General features: G+C 39.7%; 1 protein-coding gene across 1 annotated transcript; it reads right to left on the minus strand.

Moving 5' to 3' along the window:
- Window positions 1-4,717: 4,717 nt before the first annotated feature.
- Window positions 4,718-10,694, minus strand: LOC134806629 (uncharacterized). Its single transcript, XM_063779957.1, has 2 exons — window positions 9,606-10,694; window positions 4,718-5,016 (listed from the first exon to the last, which is right to left on the minus strand). The coding sequence occupies exons 1-2, from the start codon at window positions 10,375-10,377 to the stop codon at window positions 4,955-4,957; spliced, it is 834 nt and encodes a 277-aa protein (XP_063636027.1). The 5' UTR covers window positions 10,378-10,694; the 3' UTR covers window positions 4,718-4,954.
- Between the last annotated feature and the right edge of the window lie 15,403 nt (window positions 10,695-26,097).

Raw genomic sequence — 26,097 nt, forward strand, 5'->3', positions numbered from 1 at the left:
TTGTCGGTACGGACTTATTACAAAGATATTCCAATTTCAGTACAAACAATTATTTTAAGAGTATTTGCTTACATTTATACTGCCAGCTCATTATTACATATTTAAAGTGAAAAGCATTAGATTTTGTCGGAAATATTACATTCTTGGATTTTTGTGGTATTGTTTGGAATCAATTTGATAGTAGCTTTCACTTTGCAAATTTAAAAAGAAAGTTGACGTTTGAAAGTGTACACCTGTCAGTTAGAAATCATTTTCGGTAGAAAAAATACTTTTTTCATTAAGGATTACAGTTACATTATTTGTAGATTAAGATTGGTTTAAAGAAAGTAGTAAACTATTTAGTAGTATTTATTCTTTATAAAAACAACATAAGGGATACAGTCATACATACAAAAAACATTGTTAATACCAGAATTTTCAATACAACAGTTGATACAATAGTTAAAAATGGAGCGCAGCATTCAATTTCACAGTCTTTTGAAGGATGAGTTGATTTATGAGGTTCAAATTCGGTCAGAAACTCCTGCAACCACAGTTGACGCTTTGAGAAAGCAACTTAGGTCTCTTATTTTAGAAGGGCTGCTATTTAACAGATCACCAGATTTAGTAAAATTTAATACCAAAAAAATCTATTTTACCACCCTAAAATAATGAATGATCACCAAAATTATAACACCATTTTAATGTGAAATGATTACCAATTTTATTACACTTTACTATCCTTTTAAAGGAAATGACACCAAACTAATCATTACTAACCCAAAAATACTAAATGATTACCAAATTTCAAACCCCATTTTAATGTGAAATGATAACCAAATTTTTACATTTTGCTATCCTATTAAAGAAAATGACACCAAAATAATCATTGTAAACCCAAAAATAGTAAATGACCACCAAAATTAGAACTCCATTTTAATGTAAAATTTTAACCAAATTTTTAAATCTTGATATCATATTAAAGCAAATGACTCCAAAATAATCATTGTAAACCCAATATTAGTAAATGTCCACCAAAATTGTAACCATATTTTAATTAAAAATGTGCAAATATTTAATATAATTATCGTTATCCTATTATATTAATTAATCCACTTCTTCACCTTTTTCTAGTAGCATTTTATTTCTGTAACAGTCGCAGTTCTAACCTAACCTAACCCACTTTTCTAGTAGCATTTCGTTTCTGTAAGGGTTGCAGTTCTAACCTAACCTAACCCACTTTTCTAGTAGCATTTATTTTCTGCAAGGGTCGCAGTTCAAAGCTAACCTAACCCACTTTTCTAGTAGCATTTCTTTTCTGCCAGTTTCGCAGTGCAAACCTAACCTAACCCACTTTTCTAGTAGCATTTCGTTTCTGTATGGGTCGCAGTTCAAACCTAACCTAACCCACTTTTCTAGTAGCATTTTTTTTCTGTAAGGGTCGCAGTTCAAACCTAACCTAACCCACTTTTCTAGTAGCATTTCTTTTCTGTAAGGATCGCAGTTCAAACCTAACCTATCCGACTTTTCTAGTAGCATTTCTTTTCTGTAAGGGTCGCAGTTCAAACCTAACCTAACCCACTTTTCTAGTAGCATTTCGTATCTGTATGGGTAGCAGTTGAAACTTAACCTAGCCCACTTTTTTAGTAGCATTTCGGTTCTGTGAGGATCGCAGTTCTAACCTAACCTAACCCACTTTTATAGTAGCATTTCGTTTCTGTAAAGGTCGCAGTTCAAACCTAACCTAACCTACTTTTCTAGTACCATTTCGTTTCTGTAAGGGTCGCAGTGCTAACCTAACCCACTTAACTGATAGCAGTTTGACTTACTTTTCTAGTAGCATAACGAAATGCTACTAGAAAAGTAGATTAGGTAAGGTAGGTATGCGGTGCGGGGTACGGGGGGTTGAGCGGGAGGGGCTAGTAATCTTGGCATCAGTTTACTTTATTTGGTAATATGTATACATTTTTTGGTAATCATAGTGGTTTATTTAGGTGAAAATATCGCATTAATTTGGTCTTCAAGATTTGGTGATCATTAATGATTTTTGGTGATCATTCAATATATTTGGTATTTGAATACAATTTGAAGTGCAGTCGTAATTAAAATGATGGTACTTTTGTATTTTTAGGCCTTATTTTTTTGGTGTCCAGTAATTTTTTTTGGTAAGCATGATTTTTTTATTTAGGGTACCAAAGTATTTTTTGGTGGTCATTATATTTGTAGCCTTTTAGAAGCGCCTAGCGAGGACATAGTGGAAACTGAACTGTCAGCGGAGTCGGAGCTAGGCATTGTCTCGGAGAAAGTGATCGATTTGGCTTCCATTGTTGACAAATATTGTGAGAAAAAGGAGAGATATTCTTTAAGTCGCGCTAAAGCCCTTGGGTACCATATTTATCACCGTCTGGCTAGGGTTCAGCCGGAACGCACCCAGACATTGTTAGAACTGAAGACTAGTTTGCAATCCAAGCTTGAGACTTTATTGGCGAAGATTGAGTGTCCAGGTTCAGGTCCAGCAGCACCCAGTGGCAGCGCGGAGGTTTTAAATCCAAATCCTTTGGTCTCAGGAAGTAAAGTCACTTTTATTAGATGAGTTTGTCCCCGGTGACTATGATTTTAGGCTGAGACAGGAAATTCAAGCTAGAACACAGGGGGAAAACGAACCCATCCATTTATATTTTGCGGTAATGTCAGGAATGTTTGCAAGATTAAAATCAGACTTACCGGAGGAGGCGAAGCTGGACATCTTGTTGCACAACATTCGCCCACATTTTACTCAGCAGTTGGCATTGGTGGATATTAAGTCGGTCGCCGAACTGAAGGCTTATTGTCGCAAGGTTGAGTTTTCACAGCAAAGGGCGAAGTTATTTGTAGAACCGCCCAAGGTCAGCGAGCATACACTTTGTCGTGATCACGTTTATAAAGGCTCCAGTGCCAAGCAACCTCAGGTGAATGCCATCGCTGTAAAACAAAGCTCAGGCTTCGCGACCAAGTCGGATAGTTCCTTTTCACAGCGGAAACAGCAACCAAGGTTTTCGGACGCGAAGTTTTCGAAACCACATCGTGGAGTGTGTTACAAATGCGGAAAACCGGATCATAACTTTTAAATTGTGTAAGGAAAAGCCTAAATTAAATTCGTATAGCTGTTTTGGTTGTGGAAAAGCAAATACAATTCGATCGGAGTGTGAAATCTGTCAAAAGGGTAGCGTTCAGAAACCAATGCAACCACAGTCAAAAAACGCCTAAGGTTGAATCGTAGCAAGTGTCAATCGAATCGAATAAACTTTAAATCGATTGAACAAAATAAAAATGCTAGTTCGATTGCTACGATTCTGTTTGCCTCAAATAAGGATGATATTAGGCCGTATTTGAAATTTAAGGCGAATGATTTCGAGATTTATGGATTGGCCGATAGCGGTTCAGCATTGTCAGTTGTAGGGAACAATGCACATTTAGATTTTGTCAAATTTGGTTTTACATTTCAGGAAGCGTACTCTAGTTCGTGTAGGGTCGCAAATGGAGTAAATTGCGAGTCGATTGGGTACATTTTTGTCCCGGTTACGTTTGAAAATACTACGAAAGTAATAAAGTTTGTAGTAGCACCCTCGATCGTAAATTACGTGATTTTAGGGTATGATTTTTGGAAAGCTTTTGATTTATTGCCTGAATGCTTAAAAAATGCGGAACACATGACTCCACCTGAAAATTATTTTAGTTGCAACGGTTTAAGTACAGAACAGGTACACACGATTCGGTCTTACGAGCATTTAACTGCGGCCGAGAGGGAACTCGCGGATACCGTCGTAGGGAAATTTAAAAACAATTCGTTCGAGGAGAAGGGGCTTGGCAGAACCAGCTTCACCGAGCATGTCATCGCGACTGGCGATGCCACGCCCATCAAAACGAAACAGTACCCGTTGTCGCCGGAAAAACGCGCTGCTTTAGCCTCCGAGTTAGACCGCATGTTAAAATTGGACGTAGTTACACCCTGTGAGAGTCCGTGGAATAACCCGGCTCTGTTAGTTAGGAAGCCAAACGGTGATTGGCGATTTTGTTTAGATTGTAGGAAGTTAAATGCGGTCACAAAGGGAGATTCGTATTCCATTCCGTATATACCCCAGATTTTGGATAGTTTGAAGGAAGCGAAATACCTGACCTCGATCGATTTAAGTTCCTCATTCTGGCAAATCCCGTTAGCTGAAACCTCACAGGAGAAAACAAGTTTTTGCGTGCCCGGTCGTGGAATGTTTAAGTTCAAGGTCATGCCTTTTGGTCTCTGCGGCGCGTCAGCGCGTCAGCAGAGGCTGATGGACAGCTTTATTGATCACAATTTGACAGGTGACATCGAAACCGGTTTAGCTTTTTGTTACATCGATGACATCGTGATTCGCTCATCCGATTTTCAGACGCACTTGCTATTGCTAAATCATGTGTTGGCGAAGTTAGAAAAGGCGAATTTAACAATTAATTTCGAGAAGTCTACGTTTTTCAGGCAGTCCATAAAATACCTCGGTTACGTCGTGGACGAGTTCGGGTTGCGTACTGATCCTGATAAGGTTTCTGCTTAACATTGAGATCCGATAGCGGCGGTAAATACTGCTACCAACGTTAACTAGAATAAACAATCTGAAACGAACCTTAGTAGTTAGAAAAAGTAGTAGGTACACAGATATTAGGTACGCACCTAACAAAACTAATATCTGTGTAAGTAATTTAAGTATCAATTGAATAATTTAGAGTTATATTAGGTAGTTCCTGAAGGTGGGGTAGCGAGGTTAACTGAAACACTGAATTTACTAACTTGATTATATTATAAGTACATGAAGAATTGTCAGGTGTTACATGACTGATGGTTAAGGCGAGACTGACTTACATATAGCGGGGGGGGGGCCCGCACTGTAGCCGCGGGCACTGCCTAGTCAGCTCATATCGCGGTACACGCGCACTTGAATATGAGCTGACTTGGCAAATGTCCCTATATTACTTCCCCCTTTTTTTTGAAACAAAAAAAAATATAATAAAAATACAATGATCTCTCTTGTGGGATCCTTCCTTAACTCCGCCCGTGTGACTCTAGCCTTACATTGTTATGGCTAATCAGTGTATGTACTCGAATGGCATGTAGGCACGTATTACGCTGACATAGCGCGATGCGTGTCCACAAGCCGTCACACGTATAATATTAACACATTACAGTTAGCTATTTTTAGAACAATGTACCAAAGGTTTTTTAAACATAAGTACTATATGTAATACAGACATTATGATTAAAGACTGAAATAAAGTTTAGTTACACAACACTTGTTTTACTGCACTTCACTTCACTAGTAAATTACCGGTTGTTGTTTCGGTTGTGGTTGTTCCCTATGTACAACCACTGCTGTCGGCTGAACCTTGTTTACAGCTTTTTGTAACCAGGTGCGCATACACTGCCTGCACTTCGCTTGTACGAAGTATAAAAAAAATAACGTCAATATGATAGCGATTACTATGAGCACCATTCCGAAATAATTCAGTTTCGTGTCCACTTGACCAGTGACACTGTGGACTTCAGCTATTGCTATGTTGTTGCTTGGTACTTCTTCTTTACTTTGGTTATAGCCCATTTTAATTAATAATTCACAATTTGTTTACAGTATAAAACTGAAAGATGTACGTGTTGCGCACAAGCAAGTGAAGTAGTCTCAACAAAAATTACAATATTCTACTTTAAATACATACACAAAACAATTACGCAATGTCACAGCACATCATTTTGCAAAATTTCGTGCCAGCAATAAGATAAATCCAAGTCCAAAGTATAACATCAGCTCTCAGCAATTCTTATTGCTATTTACAACTAAGTAGTTCAACATAATAACCGTATAATGTCAGTCAACCATTACTTGCGTTTACCGATATGCGATAATATCTTATAAATGCTAAAATGAATTGAACAGTTTAATAAAAAAAATGTATATGTATGTTTTGTATATAAGTGTATGATAAAAAAGTGTAAAAATAGAATGTGTAAAATATGAATGTAAACCAATGTAAAATTTCAACATTAAAAATTCATAATAGTATATTAATTCCTTAATTAGTGTTTTATGTGCGAAACTATATATGCCGCGAATCTATTCGTCAATTAAAAACCTAACCGGTTTATTTATAACTCTACCACTTCTAGTGGTACGCGGTTTCGCCATAGCTTCGCTTTCGCCTCGCGCTGCAGTGGAGTCGCTTACCTTAGTACTCTCGCTGCTATCGGTAGCTACGTCGTCGTTCCAAACGTAAGCAGGTTTCAATCGGTCAATTGAGATACGAGCTTGCCTATTTGGAAATTGTACTAAAAATACTTTTTCGTCTCTACTTAACACTTTAAAAGGTCCCATATAGGGTGGCTGTAATGATTTCCTCACGGTGTCATCCCTGACGAAAACGTATTGACATGATGCTAATTCCTTATGCACAAATAAAATGCGGTTGTTGTTGTTACGTGATCCCGCAGATACCGGTTTGTACTGAGATATTGTTTCCCGAATTTTATCTACTAAACTACCCGGATCGCTGGGTTCCGTGGGGCGTGTGTCAAAGAAATCCCCAGGTAAACGTAGCGTACGTCCGAACAACATCTCTGCGGCACTTACGTCATTATCGCTTCGTCCTGCCGCGCGCAGGCCCAGCATGACGGTCGGCAGTTCGTCCTCCCACGAGGTATTGTTCATTCTGGCCATTAGTGCTGCTTTCAAACTCCTGTGGAAACGTTCTACCTTGGAATTGCTCTGAGGGTGGAAGGGTGTGGTTCTGATTTTGTTTATGCCTAACAAATCCGATAGCTCTCTAAATAGGTTACTTTCGAATTGACGTCCCTGATCTGTTGTGAGCTGCGACGGACAACCGTAACGCGCGATCCACCCGCTAAACACCGTCTTAGCCACTACTTCTGCTGTCATGTCTGCTATTGGAAAAGCTTCCGGCCAGCTAGTACGCCTATCTATTATTGTTACTAGGTAGCGATTTCCATGCGGAGATGTCGGGAGCGGCCCGACCAGGTCCACGTGGATATGCGACAGCCTATCAGCGTTTTCAAATGTACCTAACTCAGTGTGTCGGGTAACTTTCGCCTTTTGACAAGGTATACACGCTCTGGCCCAATGACTTACGTCTTTATTCATACTTGGCCAAAAGAACTTTTGACATACCATTTTGCGAGTAGTGCGTACTCCGGGGTGACTCAGACAATGGACGCTTTCAAACGCGGCGCGCCTAAACTTTTCGGGCAAATACGGCCTTACTTCCTTCAACGATATTTCGCAATATACAGCCTTTTGACAATTCGGTATTGCGAGTAATTTTATGTCTACAGTATCGTTTCCGTCGCGCCGGTCTGATTGCGTCATGCTCGCTAGGTACTCGTCTCGCGCTTGCTCGTCAGCGAGTTCCGTGTAATTAATAGCGGTTGGGCAAACAATGGTCTCTATGCGGGATAGCGTATCAGCCACAACGTTATCCTTCCCGCTTATGTGACGAATATCCGCAGTGAACTCGCTGATAAATAAATAATAAAATAATAAATATTAGGGGACATCTTACACAGATCAAACCTAGCCCCAAACTAAGCAAAGCTTGTACTATGGGTACTGGGCGACGATATACATACTTGTATAGATAAATACATACTTATATACATAGAAAACAACCATGACTCAGGAACAAATATTAGTGTTCATCACACAAATAAATGCCCTTACTGGGATTCGAACCCAGGACCATCGGCTTAGCAGACAGGGCTTAACATTAAATGTCTCGTACGTCGCGGTGTTTCACTACTACTTTTCCCTATATTTTCGAACGCATGACACAAAGGTTTGTGGTCTGTATAAACTATCAGTGGTCTGCCCTCAAATGACTTGCGAAAATGTTTCATCGATAAATAAATACCTAACAGTTCTAAGTCATATGCGGAATAACTTTTCTGGGCCTTCGTTAGTTTTTTTGAAAAGAACCCTAATGGTTCCCATTTTCCCTTGACCAACTGATGTAATGCAGAACCCGCGCAGTTAGATGACGCGTCGGACATTAAGGCTAGAACCGCGTCGGACTGAGGATGCGACAGTGTAACGGCTTTTTTAAGGCCCTCTTTACACTGTTCGAACGCTTCCTCAGTCTCCTTCGTCCAAACTATCGCCGTTTTATCGCGTTTTTTCGTGTTTACTAAATATTGATCAAGTTTTGATTGTATGGCCGCTGCCTTGGGAATATGAGACCGATAAAAGTTGAGCATGCCTAGAAATCGTCGCAACTGCTCCACTGTCTCCGGTTTCGGGTACTGTGCTACAGCCTGAACCTTTTCCTCTAACGGTTTAATGCCCGATGCGTCCACCTGGTGACCCAGGAATTCTAACTGCGTTTGTCCGAAACTGCACTTCGCTAAATTAATTGTAATTCCGAATTTAGCAAAACGTTCAAAAACCAGTCTAAGATGGTCCCTATGCTGCGCCTCGTTGTCGCTTGCGATAAGAACATCATCTAGATAATTGAATAGGAAATCTAGGCCTTCCAGTACTGAAGTATTCATAAACCGCTGGAAGGTTTGTGCGGCACAGCGAAGCCCGAACGACATGACAGGGAATTCCCATAACCCGAATGTTGTGATAATTGCTGTTTTCTCGATATCTTCCTTGGCTACCGGTATACAATGATAAGCTCTGTTTATATCTAGCTTTGAAAATATTTTTTTACCTGCCAATATGAAGGTGAAATCGTGTAGTCTAGGTATCGGGTATCTATCGGGTTTCGTTTGCGCGTTCAAGGCACGATAATCCCCACAAGGGCGAATTTCGCCGTTCTTTTTCGTTACCACTGTTAACGGGCTAGCCCATTGGCTCTTGCTTGGCCTACAAATGCCTAGCTCTTGCATTCGGCGAAATTCCTCCTTGACCCGTTTATGCCTGTCCGGTGGTAATGGCCTTGCCCTCGCAAACGTAGGTGGCCCGGTTGTCTCAATGTGATGCACAACATCGTGCGCAGGGGGTTCCCTGTACGTCGGCGGCTTCGTGATGCTAGGGAATTGTAACAACAAACTGTGGAATGGATGATTACCATCAACTGTACTAATGGACGGCTGACTGCTATTGACAACCGTTGCAGATACGTTGAACTCTGTTACAAGGTCGTGTAATTTCTGTTCGCTCAGGTTAACTAAAAGCCTATGATAACTCAAAAAATCGGCCCCGAGTATTGGTTGTCTGACATCGGCCATCACAAATTCCCATCGAAATGGCCTACGTAACTTAAAATCTAAAGACAACACTTTAACACCGTATGTTTTTATTTGCGTACCGTTTGCTGCGAAAAGTTTTAAATTAGTGCACTCACCCGCGCGTAGTCTCCTGTCCGCCGGTATTAGAGAAATGTCCGCACCTGTATCAACTAAAAAACGCAGTCCGGTATTTAAGTCTATTATACACAAACGACGGCTGGTGTGGATAGCACAGGTCTCCGCCGAACTCTGTGCCATCGTTACTCGTTTCCCTGCTTCTTGTCCCATGCGCAAGGCTGGATGCACTTCGCGGCGGCCGGTCCAAACCGGAAGTGGTAGAAGCAAAGCCAGTCCGGGTTTCTTCCTGCCCTGTTGCTGCTACTTTGTGGGCGAGTTCCACTCCTGTGCCTGGATGTGGATCGAGCTCCTCTAACTCTGCGTCCGAAGTTCCGTGTCCTTGGCCTCGAACGCTCCAAATCCATCATACGGACACTCAGTTTGGCGATTTCCGCTAGTATCACCGCTGTATCTGCAGTTCCTGAGGTTCTCGCTGGCGCGCTGTGCCCCTGGCCCTGTGGTACCGCCACTGCTGCCACGTGAGGGTTTCTTGTAGCCTCTGACACGTCATCGGCAATGCTGGCCAACGTGTCAAGGTCCGTCTCTCTGGACGCTACTAAAACTGCACGCACCGCCGTGGGCAGATGGTTCTGCCACATTATTCTCAATGTCGCGTCTGGAAAGCTATCCTTAGCTAAGTTGCGCATCTTAGCTAATAGCTGCGACGGCTTTTGATCTCCTAGATCCATTTCTCCTAGGACTTTCTCCACCTGCCTGTTCTTAGAGTCTTCTAGCATCTTCAACAGCTTGGCTTTCAGCTCTTGGTATTTGTTGGTGGAGGGTGGGTTCGTTAGGAAGTCCGTAAGTCGGAGTATGACTTCCTTCGGCAGCTTGGACACCACCATGTCGAACTTTGCGTCGTCGCCTATCTTCTGTGGCGTTAAAACGGCCTCCGTGCGTATAAACCATACTCTGGGCTGGTCAACCCAGAAGTCTGGAATACGGCTCGACACCGAGATCGCCATGACCTCCGCGGAGCGCGGCACTACGATGTCCTGTAGTTGCAAGGCTGCCGGAGTCTTCTCTTCAGTGGTCATTTTCACGTAACAATAAACCACAAAAGTCCGAATAACAACCTACGCTACCAACGTTCAGTCGGGGTCACCACTTTAGAGTTATATTAGGTAGTTCCTGAAGGTGGGGTAGCGAGGTTAACTGAAACACTGAATTTACTAACTTGATTATATTATAAGTACATGAAGAATTGTCAGGTGTTACATGACTGATGGTTAAGGCGAGACTGACTTACATATAGCGGGGGGGGCCCGCACTGTAGCCGCGGGCACTGCCTGTGCCTAGTCAGCTCATATCGCGGTACACGCGCACTTGAATATGAGCTGACTTGGCAAATGTCCCTATAAATAAATACTTTAGTCAGTGATTTAATAAGGTGATTTGAAGTAGATGACCAACCGCTACCTACTGGTTAGTTATAGTACTAAAAGAAAAAATGATGACGACTACTCGACTACAGACGAGTCAGTTTGTGGTTGCTTTACCTAATATCTGTTAATGGTATTAACACTATTATTGCTTTATAAGGCAGGCAGGGAACATATTTCCCATCTGATTTTGAACATTATTTTAAAGTGATAGGGTTCAACTTTGCATAATTTCTGACACCGTTATGCCTTATAAAGGGTTAATTAGGTAATTACGTTTAAAACCCATTTGCAAGGAGAACTAATCCCATATATCGCTTCGAAATTATAAAACATTAAATAAAAAAAAAAACAATAAATATAACGTCTTGCCTGTTTGTATGTATTTTTTATTTATTTTAAATGTAGGTATAGTTTTTGTTTACACTTAGAATCACCCAACACGATTTGGTGGACCTTATTATAAACAAAATGAACTGGTGGGGACAAGCTGCCGTATTCGAACTTCAAGATATTCACAAGAGACGACACGTACTAGATCCATTCTAGATACGTTATAGTTTAGATATCAACTAGTTCTCTTTTGCAGCGCAATGCGGGCAACCAATGTCACTTTTACGTTAGATAGAGATATCTATTAGATGTGAAATGGATCTCTAAGTCGTATCCTGTGGAAATCGTTCAAGATTATCTCCAGAATCGCGCAAATATCAAATTTGACAGGTTAGATCTTAAACATATCGTTATCGTATCTTGGTGATGTCTAAAAGATATCTAATAGATGTCTATTTCAAAATCCGAATCGGGCCCAAGTTCACTTTTCCATCAGACTTAAAACGTGCGTAGGAGTTTGAGTCCTGCAAAATAAGTCTTTAACTATTTTTTACCTCATTAATGGCATTAAATTTGTGACAATACGCTCGAGGACAAAAACATAAATAGATCGGAATTAAACAAACAGATTTTCTGATTTGTTTAAAAGTTACTGTTTTTTTAACGTAAGAACCTATTTATGCTCAAGATGAACTTGGACTAAGAGAAAAATAATTAGAAATGTTGATAGCATTCAAGGTATTTATATTTTTAACTGAACTGGCTTCTGGCCCTGCCCCCCTGCCCTGCGGGGCTGCGGCTGTGTTTCTATCTTAATTTTATTACTAATTAATGAAGTAGTTTTTCCCGTTTGTTTTTATATTTACACTAATTTTAGACAAAAAATGTGATAGGTACCTACCTAAATAAAATAATAGCAATTTAAATGTTTGACCAATGGCCCTCTTGTACTTACATCATATATTTATTTATCTAAGAACATCATTTATTTATTATTTATATTCGAATAACGTTGTACAGTACCGGCCAATAATGAAATGAAATGAATGAAAACATTTATTGAAAACATTTATTTTCAGGCAACTATTGGCCCATAGATAAATACCTTAAAACTAGCATACATATTATTACAAAATATATCTTAAAACTAAAAACACAATTATGGCTGCGATGCAGTTCGCAACCCCGCAGTGTCAGGGAGGGGGGGGGATTAGGAATCAGATGAAAAAAAACGTACGTAACAATCAACAAATTTATTTTTACGAATAAAATTACAAGATAGGTCTTAATTAGGTGTCCTAGATCTAACACTAAGCTACGAATATTGGTGTATCGACCGATCCCTATCAAGCGCGATGCCGAAGTCAAATAATAATAATAATAATAATAATATATCACCTTTGTGTTTTTGTGTAAAAAAAGTCTTTAATCCTCCTAAAATCCTAAATCTTAAACTGGCCTAGCATAAACGATGTTTTCATTATGAATTAGTTATTTCGATACTGATTTAATTTACCTTGATCTACCCTTACACCTTTTAGAAAAGGTATTAGTAAATACTAATGTTAATTTATTCAGGATTTCTCAGGATTTTTTTCCTTGATATTGTATGAACATACAGGCCTATTCGGATTTCGAGATAATCACAAGATCTTGAGACGATTTAGAGATCAACTAGATCTACATTAAACATATGCATACCTAGTACTTACAGTAGGTATATACGAGTAAGGTACAGGCCAATACTCATATTATATTATTTATATATAAATAATAACAAATCTGTTTACAATATTAATAACAAACTTAGAATAAAAAGTAACCTAAAATTAAAACTACCTACAAAACTAAAACTAATACCTAAAAAAAATATAGAACTACCTACAAAACTAAAACTAAACCTAAAAGAAAAACCTAAAAATCTATATCTAGAGAGGGCCCCTGGGGCATAGTGCCAAGAATGCTGGCAGCATTTCCATCTACATTAGATATCGACTAGATGTGACTTGGATATCTAAGTCATAACTTGTCGAAATCGTTCAAGAGGACCTCCAGAATCGCGGAAACGTCAAATTTGACATATCTATCTTACAAATATCTTTAAGTTATCCGTATCGTAACTTGTTGAAGTCTAGTAGAAATCTAATTCATTTTCCGAATCGAGCCGCAAGTATTTTAAACGAGGTTAGTTATAAGCAACTCATTGAGAGGACCATTTAAGTAGAGAACGCAAAGGCACAAAGGGAGCTATGCAAGGGCCCTCATCTATCGCTGGCTCGGCTCCCAGCTGGGTCTGACCTGCCCCGGTAGCACGGTCGAATTTTTATCGCTTGTCACCATGCCTGTCACGTTCTAACAAGTATGTTAGTGCGAAAGTGACAGGCGATAAAAATGGAACCATGGTGCACTCGCTGCAGTCATGGGTGTACATAGGTAATTATAATTAGCTGGCATACATTGACGTTTTCTGGGTCATATTTTATGTTGACTACATTGCGTTAGTCCATAAATCGTAAATTTTGTGGCAATTTTGTTCAAGCGTAGATGAATTCAAGGAATTGCTATAAACAATTTCTAGAGAGATGGTCAAGGCTCATACCTAATATTTATAGTACTATTATTAACTACAATTAATAATTTCAGCTGGAATTAGCTAAACAGATCCTTTTAAAGCAACAATGCTGCACCGAAATCGATATAAGTTATACGATATCTGATTGTTACGTGCTTTTGTTTATTATATTATGTACCTACCCATTGCCCACACTGTTAACTGTACACCTGTAAACCTTATTAGTTTCTGCCGTTCTAAACTTCCCCACACCGACGAACGCACGTGACGTAAGGGCATTCTTAGGAACGTGTTCGTGCGAGGTCTGTGCAGCGTACAAGCATTCGCAAAAACCGACTGCAGGCCTCATGGGACAGCCAAAGGTATGTCGACGACCATGGTTGGTAGTTAGCATAGATCTTGTCGGTCCACTGCCGCGCTCTCGCGCAGGTTATACATTTTTATTTGTTGCTTTTCGAAACACACACTGCTATTTCCACTTCGCCGCGCTACTAGCGCTTTGGTGGCGAAGCATTTTGAAAACCATGTCATTTGGGAACATGGCGTTCCTGAGACCGTGATTGCAGACAATGTGTTGTGTTGGACCTATGTTGTCTTAAATAAACGGATTTATTATTATTATTATTATTATTAATGGAACGCAATTCACGGGATCAGAGTTTAAGCAGTTATTGAAACGCTACAACGTACCTAATATTTTTTATGGCCCGCGCTATACTCCGCAGGTAAATTTAGTCGAGCGTTATAATAAAGTAGTAATGACCGCCGTAGCGTCTTACGTAAAGGACAATCACCGTACATGGGACGAAAAGCTGCACCAAATCAGGTTTGCGATAAACAGTGCAGTAAGTGAGACCACCGGGTATTCTCCTTTCTTTCTAGTGCACGCTAGGGAACCCGTCATTAACGGCTCGTTTAATAAAGATACTGATAAACAGTATGCTGTGGGTATGCCTAGAGAGGAGTATGCAGGCGAATTTGGCTGTATGAGAGAGATTTTTGAGCAGGTTAGGTTACGTATGCTGCAAGCACATGCAACAAATGCCAAATATTATGATTTGAGACGCTGAGAGGCGAAGTTTTCAGTAGGGGATATTGTTCACAAACGTACTTACACGCAAAGTGACGCCTCTAAGTTTGTTATGTCAAAACTCGCACCTAAGTATGAACCGTGCAGGGTTAAAAAGGTTTTATCTCCTTTGGTTTATGAGCTTGAAAGGCTGGATGGTCACCCAATTCGGTCGTGGCGTATTAAAGATTTTAAGTAGGAAATGGAAGTTAGGTTTCGAGGTGGAAGTTATCTCTGGACGCAAGACCCCGAGTCACTTTGGCTTGTCGTCTTGCCGCCAGGGTTGACAACCACTATCACCTACCTCTCATAACATAACAAAAGACGGTTGAGATCGTTAGTAGTGTTAAATATTCGGTAAATATTTAATTCACGAATTTTGTTCGGAACGTGGCGAACAGGGAAAAACTGTTTCGTTATTATTTTTTGCATGGGCGATGAATGTTTGAGTCTGTTAGTGCGTGATGTATGTGCGGTGCGATCGAAGCTGTGCTCAGTCTCAGAGCGATATTGGGATATAGGACTTAGTATGGTTTTAGAGCTTAGGGGAGTTATCCTTGGACGCACGATCCCTCGTCTTGTACCAGTCGTCGTGCCGCCAAGGACGACAAACCACTCACCTGCTAAGTACCTCTCAACCCCAACATCGGAGCTATCTTTAATATGACCAAATGATAACGCATTGTTGCGCTTTGTCGGTACTTACCATACCCGACGCATTCGGCGTTCGGTAGTCGCGCAGAACGCACGGACGTCTAGTTAGCCCTACCGGTTTGTTGACGTAAGATCGCGTTTAGTGATGGGACACCGCATTATCGACAAAACATCGATATCGATAAAACATGAAGAAGTACCTAGAAAGGTCTTCATCTACTGGAAGCCCTAGCATCAAGAGGCTGGCTGAAACCGATGATTGGTCGACTCCCAAGCGCACGGCACTTCCAAAAGACCAGTCAAAGTATGATGCCAACCGTCAAATTAGTGAAAATCGTTACTTCAGCCTTCCTACCGACGTGGAGGCAGAAGTGCCTAATGACAACTTTCGCAAAGCTAGCACCACAGTGAAGAGGGCCGGGCATGTACCACCCTTAATAATGGAATTGAAGGAGAATTATAGTCATGGTCAAATTATGGCGTTGGTGGGCAAGTACACCAACAGATTTCACCTAAAGTACATGGGCAATAATAAAGTTGCCATTATATGTTACACGCCTGAGGCACATCAAACAGTTAAGGACGGCCTGCGTACAGACAATGCACCGTTCCGTACATACACGCGAAAAGATGAAAGGACACCCAAGGTCGTTATCAAAGGGTTACCAGCGTATGTTGAAAATGAGTTGAAAGATGAGCTTCAAAGCCTCGGCTTTCCGGACACCAAAATATCCAAGTTGAAATCGGCGAAGATCAGCGACATGCCTTACCCACCATTTCTCGTACAGCTACCAGCGGGAGCAGATCTTCAAAAATTTCGTCAAATAAGATACCTTTTTAACTGCGTCATAGAAATGCAGAAGTTTAAACCAAATCGAACTGTTATACAGTGTTTCAGATGCCAGCGTTTTGGTCATACGTCAAGAAATTGTAATATGCCACCACGATGCGTCAAGTGTCCAGCTCCACACACAACAGCTGAATGTCCTAAGAAGACGAGAGACGATCCAGCCTTCTGTACAAACTGCAAGAAAGATCACCCGGCAAACGCTCCCAACTGTCCCTCTCGCCTAGCTTATATCGAGAGGATTAACAAAAGAAAAACCCCGATCAGGAAGGCTCCCGAAGCACGCACAGCTCCAGCCAGTCAGCCAGTTAACCAACCAGCTTTACCTACCACATACTTTGCTGCAACATCATCTGGGTCCTGGGTAGCCCCTGCTAGAAATAAAGCTCCAGCAGTGCCATCATCCGCAAACATCCCACAAGCAGATCAATCGGAGTCACCAATCGGCGAGATGCTCCAGATACTTAGTGTTATTCAAAACTTAAAACAAGAAGTCCTGACATGCTCGTCATTGCTTGACAAAGTTGTACTTGTAATTACGCATCTAGGTCAGTACGTCTAAGGACCATAAAATTCGCTTATTATCATGGAACTCCGACGGAGTGCGTAACAAGATGCATGAACTACTCGACCTTGCGGTAAGTGCCCAACCTATCGACATTATTGGCTTGTGTGAGACCAAACTTACGGACAAAATATCTATGGCTACGGCCGGTTTTCATTGTTACCGCCAAGATAAACATCACTCGGGGAGGGGTCAGGGAGTTGCGCTCTTAGTTAGACACAGCATTCCGCATAACTTGGTGAAAATTCCTCTCACTAAAAATATTGAAGCCGTCGGTGTGAGTATTAAAGTGTCCGATGCTGATTATGTAATTTTGTCTGTCTATCAGTCCCCTAACTTGCCATTAGACCGTAATGACCTAGACATCCTATTCAAGCTTGGTAGACACGTTCTTATTATGGGTGACTTTAATGCAAATCACCCCTTCTGGCATAGCACCTATACGAATACCCGTGGTAGGACTCTGTTTCGTCATATGCTTGAACACGAATTTGTGATTTACTCCTCAACTGTTCCAACTCAGATAAATTACCGGCATGAGCTAACCGCTACAAACCCCGATTTGATTATCTGCAATAACAACCTCGAAGCACTACCAGCACTATCCTCAAATCATCTACCACTCACTTTTGAGATTCAGGGTTATATTGAGTGTCTTGTTGCACCCACAGTTTATAAATTTAGAGCAGCTAATTGGCAAGCATTCCGCTCATCATTGAACTCCGATATAACATTAAATAGGGAAGTTTTTAATGACGAATCTAAAATAGACGCAGCGGTAGAAAACTTACAAAACTGCATTATTAGTGCCAGGAATCATAATATCCCAACGGCCACATGCAAAACGCCTATTTTTAAGTTACCAAGAACCATAAAAAAGTTAATTCGACAAAGAAATCAACTCCGCCGTCAAGATCAAAAACTGCAGGGTGGTAGTGCCAAAAAGGAAATTCGTACACAAATAAACAAACTCCAACAAATTATTCATTCATCGATACAAAAATATCTAGACAACATTTGGAACAATAAACTGGCCAAAGTGGATAATCCTTCGAACGACATCTGGCGCGTTGTAAAATCCCTAAAACAAACGAATATTACCATTCCACAATTAAAACAAGACGATGGTACTTTAACTAATAACACCTCTGAACAATGCGAGGCGCTGGCAAAGGCCTTTGAGGCAAACATGAGCCTTACTCTACATTGGAAAAATCCGTCCCTAGAGGAAATAGTAAACAAATCTGTACTGGAACTAAATGATTACAAAATTCCAAAACTTTCAATCCTGTGCGACCACACGAAGTTTGTAAGGCCCTACATAAATTCAAGCCACGTAAGGCCCCAGGTGATGATGGCCTTCTAAATATTTTGTTAAAAAACCTTTCTCAAAAAGCGATTGTCTATATCACAAAAATATTCAATGGCTGCCTTTATATTGGGTATTTTCCTAGGGCCTGGAAAACTGCTAAGGTAATTGCTCTAAAAAAACCTGGTAAAGATGCAGCCGTACCTGTTAGTTATCGGCCGATTAGCTTATTATCAGCGCTTGGTAAATTATTTGAGCGGATCCTAGCTTCTCGTCTGCATATCTATTCTAATGGCAAAATTATAAACGAACAATTTGGCTTTCGTTCAGAACACTCAACAAGTTTACAATTAACTAGACTTACAGAACATATAGCCCATAACCTAAATCTAAAACAATCCACGGGCATGTTTTTATTAGATATAGAAAAAGCATTTGATTCTGTCTGGCACGATGGTCTCATCCATAAGCTAATTAGGTTTGGAATACCGTTACACTTAGTAAAAATTATACAGTCTTATTTGAGAGAAAGATGGTTTGCTGTTCACATAGGAGAATCGAAATCTCCACTTCACCCAGTTCCAGCTGGTGTGCCTCAAGGGTCGATTCTCGGTCCTTTTCTGTTTCTTTTATATGTTAATGACATCCCCATACAAACACGTACTAGCTTGGCATGTTTTGCGGACGATACGGCGGTGTTTACTTCATCGGATGATATTGATCTCATTATAAGTAGATTACAGCTATCAATTGAACGTCTACACGAATTCTTTACAAAATGGAAACTTAAGCTGAACGAAACCAAAACGGAGGCTATTTTATTCACGCGTAAACGTAAATGTCCACATAGACTTCTCAATATTGCTGGCCACGCAATATCATGGAGGAAGTCTGTGCGTTACCTTGGTGTTACAATTGATAGTAAAGTCAACTGGACCAAACACGTAACAAATCTCCGCGTTAAAGGCGCTCAGGCGCTGGGAGCCTTGCATCCAGTTATGAAGAGGAAAAGTAATCTTAGCTCTTTTACTAAGTTAAGAATTTATACTACTCTAATTCGTCCATGTCTAACTTATGCATGCCCAGCATGGAATAGTACATGCCCAAGTAACTATAAAATTCTTCAAACCATTTAAAATAAGGCAGTCAAAATAGCTTTTAACACACCTTTTCGGACAAATTTGGCTAAATTGCATGTTGATATCGGACTAGTCCCACTACGACCTTATATAATTAGATTATCTTCCAAATTCTTTAATAATCCTAAGCTTAAAAACCATTCAAATAATTTAATTTCATGCATAGGGCAGTCACGTATATCCGATTTGCCGTATGTCGATAGGTATGGTACTTATCGCTTGCCCCATCACTATTCTCTCTTCCCGCCTGACGATTGTAGTAGCGACGAGGGTTAGCGCGCCACGTCCGGTGCAATAAGACCCCCGTTCGCAACGGCTACACGCATAGCACCGTGGTAATGGAAGCAGCTCATCTTATACTGGACGAGTAGCGTGGCATGTGCATTTTTGTTCGCTAACCGTCAATGAGTAAAAATTATTGCATTGCTTTTATATTGCATAAATTAATCCATAAGAAATAAAGTGTCATGCTATAAGTGAACTTACTACTAATAAGTTCATACCTTTATAGTTAGTTTCTTTTAAATACTTATTCCATGTTAAACAAATATATCCAAAAAAGTATGTTATAAACTTTTATAGGTGTTTAGCCTGAGAAAGTAATTTTGTGTATCCGTGATTTGTAAGTGCTTGGTTTAATGTACAGCATATTACTTTGTATATTGTATATATATTTTAAAATAAAGAACATATAAAAACAAACAAACAAACCATACCCGACAAACATCGAAATAGTACTTTGTTTGTTTTTTTTACTTAGTGTATTTTTTTTAAATCATGTGTCGTTAGGCGTAAGACCTAACGATTTTTTTTAGTAGTACTATTTCGCATGTTGCCGTACCTCGGTTTTGTTTAGGTATATGTGGGCGGCAATCCTTGATGTTTGTTTAAATGTATGTTTCTAAATAATTTTAATTAGATTTTTATTATTTAAATCGATAGTTGCAAATAAATATAAAATATATTTGATTTAAAGGAAGTATAGTCAATTGACTGTTTAATTATAATTTCGATATGATAAACTGAATGTGTTTAATTAAAATAATCTCAAAATTAATGTATTAAATATTTATTTTTTATTAAATTAATTGTTATTTTGAAACGATTCCGGAAGTATTAATAAATGGGAGTTGTACTGATAAACAACTGTAGCGCAGGTGGTGTGGCGTGATCTCAGGTAGTCCCACCTGGAGGGGTAGGGTTGAAAAGGTTATTTAAGTGGTTGCATGCCTTTGTTTCGATTCATTCTTATGCTAAGCCTAGATTGTGTAAGAGCTATCTATACTCGTAAATAAAAGTGAGTTAACAAGTGAAACGTCTATTTCTTCGTTACTACTCCTAACCTAATGGATGGTCATGAGAACTGGTTACCACCCGGTGACCATGCAGACCATGCGCATAGTGGAACTTCGCCGACAGCAGCGGTGGGATCACAATCCCCTATACTAGGCGGGCGTCGACGATCGGTTATTCAACCTGAGCCTACTTTTACCATGGACCAAGTGATGAGCCTGGTAACCACAGTCACCAAGCAAGCAGCAGCAAGTGCTGTTAATGCGGCACTGTCTGCCACTGCCGCTAATCCACAACAGCCGGCGCTACCCCGTGAACGAGGAAATTTCTACCTACCCCCGTTCGACCCGGATGTACGATCTCATGATATTCGAGATTGGTGCGCTAATGTCGATGAAACCATTTCCGTCTTCTCTATATCACCTCAAGAAGCACGGATGAAAGCCATACTTCAGTTAAAAGGAAGAGCAAAAGTGTGGGCCGACACGTGGTCTCTACATTCAACTACTTGGGATCAGGTGAAGGAAGATCTAATCAAGACATTCTCAAAGGAGTTCCGGTATGCTGATGATGTACAGAAGTGGCGCAACTACACGTCGGACCAAGCAGCGAGCTACGCCGAATACGCCACTACAGCTTGGACATTATTCAAGCGCGTGCGGCCGGAAGCGAATGATGCCGATGCTGTGGATGCTGTTATCACAGGTATTTATCCTGAACATATTAGATCTGAATTATTACGAAGTACGCCTGACTCTTTGCCTAAACTAGTATCTGTTTTGAAGACATACCGTAAACGCAAATTCGATACACTAGAAAAAACGAATAATAATAACAATTCTAAGAAAGCTCGCCCCACTGAAGTAGGTGTTAAACCAGATTATTCGTCTACTATTTGCTATAGGTGTAATAAACCTGGTCATCGCTTTCGTGATTGCAAGGCGCTTAATTCTTCCGGATCTGATAACTCCCCCACCGTCGGTAGCGAGTCTAAAGCACCTACTGATACTAAATCAGTTGAATGCAAATATTGTAAGAAAAAGGGCCATGTTGAAAAGAATTGTTTTCGTAAAATGTTAAATGAACGGTCGAATGCAGACAAGTTAGTAAACCTTTGCAGCAATCTTTCCGGCAGGGCCCGTAGTACTACTACAGTTAAAATAGGTGATGTTACTTATCCTTGCTTGTTTGATACTGGGTCTGATTGTTCACTGATGCGGAAACGCTTCTCTGGTTCGATTCCCGGGAAGAGAAAGGCTGTTAATGCCACTTTTTTCGGTGCTGGTGAGCACCCATTTGATTCAAGACAGACCATTACTAATACGGTAGAAATAGGTGGTACTTGTGTCGAGTTAGAGTTTTATGTTGTTGAAGATACTGAGATACAAGATGATATCATAATTGGATTTGACCTTTTGCAAATACCTGGTCTTAGTGTCACTCAAACACGAGATGAAATTTCAGTGAAACGCAATTTCTTAATAAGCAAATGCACACAAAAAGAATCATGTCTTGAGCCTGTTTTTGATACTGACGTAAAAGATACTGATTTACTTAAAAAATTACATGATATTGTTGATAAATATAAAGACAGCTTTACGACTGGAAATCGCGTTTCTAAAGTAAATACCGGTGAATTGAAAATAAGACTTAAAAACCCTGACAAAATTGTACAGCGTCGACCTTATAGATTATCACCTACTGAGCGCGAAAAGGTTAAGGAAATGATTGCAGATCTCAAAAGCAATGGAATAATTCGTGAAAGTTCTTCACCTTTTAGCAGTCCAATTTTGCTAGTTAAGAAAAAGGATGGTTCTGATCGCCTTTGCGTTGATTTCCGTGAGCTGAATGCTAACACTTTAAGAGACCACTTTCCATTGCCTTTGATTGCTGATCAGATAGATAAGTTAGGAAAGGCGCGTTACTTTACACGTCTTGACATGACCGCCGGGTTTCATCAGATTCCTATTGCTGAAGACTCGATCGAAAAGACATCATTTGTGACCCCTGATGGACAATACGAGTATTTACGTATGCCTTTTGGCCTTTGCAATGCGCCTTCCGTCTATCAGCGCGCCATAAACAAAGCACTAGGCGACTATAAAGATAACATTGCTTTAGTCTATCTTGACGATATTCTTATTATGTCTGAAACGCCTGAAGAAGGTTTGCGCAACCTTGATCTTGTCCTAAAACGATTAACTGACTCCGGTTTTTCATTAAACGTTTCTAAATGTACTTTTTTGAAAACTTCAATCGAATATCTGGGGAACATTGTAGAAAACGGGACCGTTAAACCCAGTCCTAGAAAGATTGAGGCTTTATCCAGTTCCCCGGTACCCAGAAACATAAAAGAATTGCGCCAGTTTAATGGACTAGCTGGGTATTTTCGGAAATATGTACCAAATTTCTCAAAGATTATGATTCCCCTTTATGAACTTACCAAGAGTAACGTACCATGGAACTGGACAGAGCGTCAAGAACAGGCTAGAAAAGAGATAATCAGTCGCTTGACATCTTCTCCTTTGCTTACGATATTTGATCCGGATTTGCCGACCGAACTCCATACGGATGCCAGTTCTCTCGGCTATGGCGGCGTTTTAATTCAAAAAAGAGATCAAGAAGCTCACGTTATTGGGTACTTTAGTATGAGAACGACCAGCGCAGAAAGTAAATATCATTCATATGAACTTGAAACGCTGGCCGTTGTAAAGGCAATAAAACATTTTCGTCATTTTTTATATGGGCGATCATTTAAAGTCATAACTGATTGCAATTCACTTAAAGCGTCTCGACACAAAAAGGAGTTAACGCCTAGAGTTCACCGCTGGTGGACCTTTTTACAAAACTATGAATTTGAGATTGAATACCGTAAGGGTGAAAGATTGGCTCACGCAGATTACTTCAGTAGAAATCCTGTAGATACCCGTGAATCTAACAAATCACCAAAACAATCAAAACCTTTGCTATTTTCAGCCAATGTTACCACTCTTGACCATAACTGGCTGCTTATAGAACAAAAACGCGACCCCATACTTAAAAATATCGTAGAACAGCTGAATTCAGACTCTATACCTCAAGATATAGCCAATACATACGTTATATTACAGGACAAATTGCTCAGAAGAAAAGTTCAAATTGATAACAAAACACGGAAACTTATTATTGTCCCATGTAGTTATCGATGGAATCTTATTGCTCACTATCACTCAACACTTCAACACTTTAGCTGGGAAAAGGTATTAGCCAAAATTAGAGAACAATACTGGTTCCCTAATATGTCCAAATTAGTTCGCAAATTTATAGAAAACTGCGTCAGTTGCCGAGTTCGAAAGGGCGTATCTGGAGCTAGGCAAATCTCTCTACATCCCATTGATAAAGTGGCTGTGCCCTTTCATACCGTCCATGCGGACATAACTGGACTAGGGCTTGCAAATATTCGAAACTTTCAGGTATTCGAATATTCGACTTTTTCTGACGACATATTCGAATATTCGAATAATTATTCGAATATTATAAAAAATAAGAAAAAGAACGAGAAATCGGTTTATTATCGTTTTATTCAAAAGCTTATTTCACATATTGCTAAAACTAATGATATTTTGCAGAAATCCACTTAATTGACTAGATTTTATCATCCTACTATGAGATGCCCACATTTATAAAAACAAGTAAAACGCCAAAATAAGACGTATTCAATATTTCTAGATAAAACTTTTATTATAAATGCGCCGTTGAGTGAAATAATATAACTTTAATCATCTAAACCAAACCTAGGTATGTAAGATATTTTTTAATACAGTTGCTCACAAAGTGCTACTTTACGTAGCTGTTTAGCGTGCGGAAAGTTGGTTATGTCGAACTAGTGCTTTTTACTTTTCCAATTTTTTTAAATTTATACTTGTTCCAATTCACGACTACTTATTGATGAGTGTTAATATTAGTTTCCTTTAAACGTCGTAATCAGCATAAAAACCTACTGTTAATGTAAGAATATGAAAAATATACATATTTCATATTTTAATACTTACCTCTTCATCATTATAACACGTTTATTTTTTAATATTGAATATTGAAAATTCCGTTCTTAATAAGGTGTCTGAATGGAACGGAATAGCTGCCAAACGCCCATAGATATAATATACTTAAAGACGACGTCTAAGCGAGCTGTCACTGTTACCACTTTTGTTTAGTGTACGATTAACAATGTTTTACTTATTTTTTCGCAACTGTATTAAAAAACGTCGTTCGATACACGTGCGGAAATGTCATTCTTCACTCGTCCCGAGTCTTCCCACTCGCCTGCGGCTCGTGGCAAGATATCTCGGTACTCGTGAAGTAATGACATACCTTCCGCACTAGCATCGAAATGTACTATTTTTTAGTAGGTAATTATTTTCTGATTTAAATTAACTTGTAGTCACTCAGAGGCCTTAATTAATGGTCGGCTTAATTATATAATATTGGAATATTTAAGGGAAAAAGTTAGTTGACTACTGGATTATTCGTCAGCTAAAGGTGCATAGTTAGATTACCTAGTTGGGCAGGTTTGGTATGATCAAATTTGAGAATTGCGATAAGTGCGGGCAAGGTTTAGTCTTAATAAACAGAATGACCCTTTAACTTAAAACTTATGCACCGTAAAAATAACATACTTTTTGATTTCGTTTTCTTTCAAATTGGGTTAGGTTTCACTATATTCACGAAGTCTATCGAGAGGAATACAGTAAAAAATATTATTTCCTTCGTATTTGGGTACCTACCCATTACTCATTCACTGTAAATACCCGGAAAACACACAGAAACTGTAACTGCAGCGGATTAAATAGATTTTTTATAGTAATAAAAAATATTCGAATATTCGAAACCTGAGCGGCCGAATATTCGAATATCAAAACAGGCCGAATATTCGACAAATTCGAATATTCGAATATTCGAATTGCAAGCCCTAAACTGGACGTATGAATGGGACCCGAAGTGAGGCCGAGTATGCATTTGTTTTTATAGACGCATTTACCAAATACGTTCATCTAGCTTATGCTGACGATCGTACAACAGATTCCGCTATAAAAAGCTTTCAGGAATTAATAACTATATTTGGTACCCCGGCACGTCTTATAACAGATCAAGATAAAAGTATGACGTCGCTAGAGTTTAAAGAATTATGAAATAAATTTCGTATTGAACATCACGTTGTGGCTAAAGGCGCTAGTAGGGCAAATGGTCAGGCAGAGCGTATTATGAAAATAATAAAAGATAATATGTCAGTGGTGGAGCTTGATAAACCGTGGTATTCTGCTATGCAAGATCTACAGTTAGCAATTAATTGTACGATTTCTAAAAGTACCGGTAAAAGTCCATTAGAACTGTTGCTAGGGAAAAAATGTTCGCCACCCGCTATCAAGCTTCTCCAAGTTGACGATGATGAGCCTATAGAGGACCTTACTTCTGTTAGAAATGTTTGTAAGCAAAGGATGGACGAGCGATCTTTTCAAGACAAATTGAGGTTTGATATAGGTAAAGCGCGGGTCAAACCTTACAAAGTGGGAGATTTTGTTTTGATGCGTCGTCATGAAAGACATACTACCAAACTG

The sequence above is a fragment of the Cydia splendana genome, chromosome 3, assembly GCF_910591565.1.
Source record: "Cydia splendana chromosome 3, ilCydSple1.2, whole genome shotgun sequence".
Classification (NCBI taxonomy): domain Eukaryota; kingdom Metazoa; phylum Arthropoda; class Insecta; order Lepidoptera; family Tortricidae; genus Cydia; species Cydia splendana.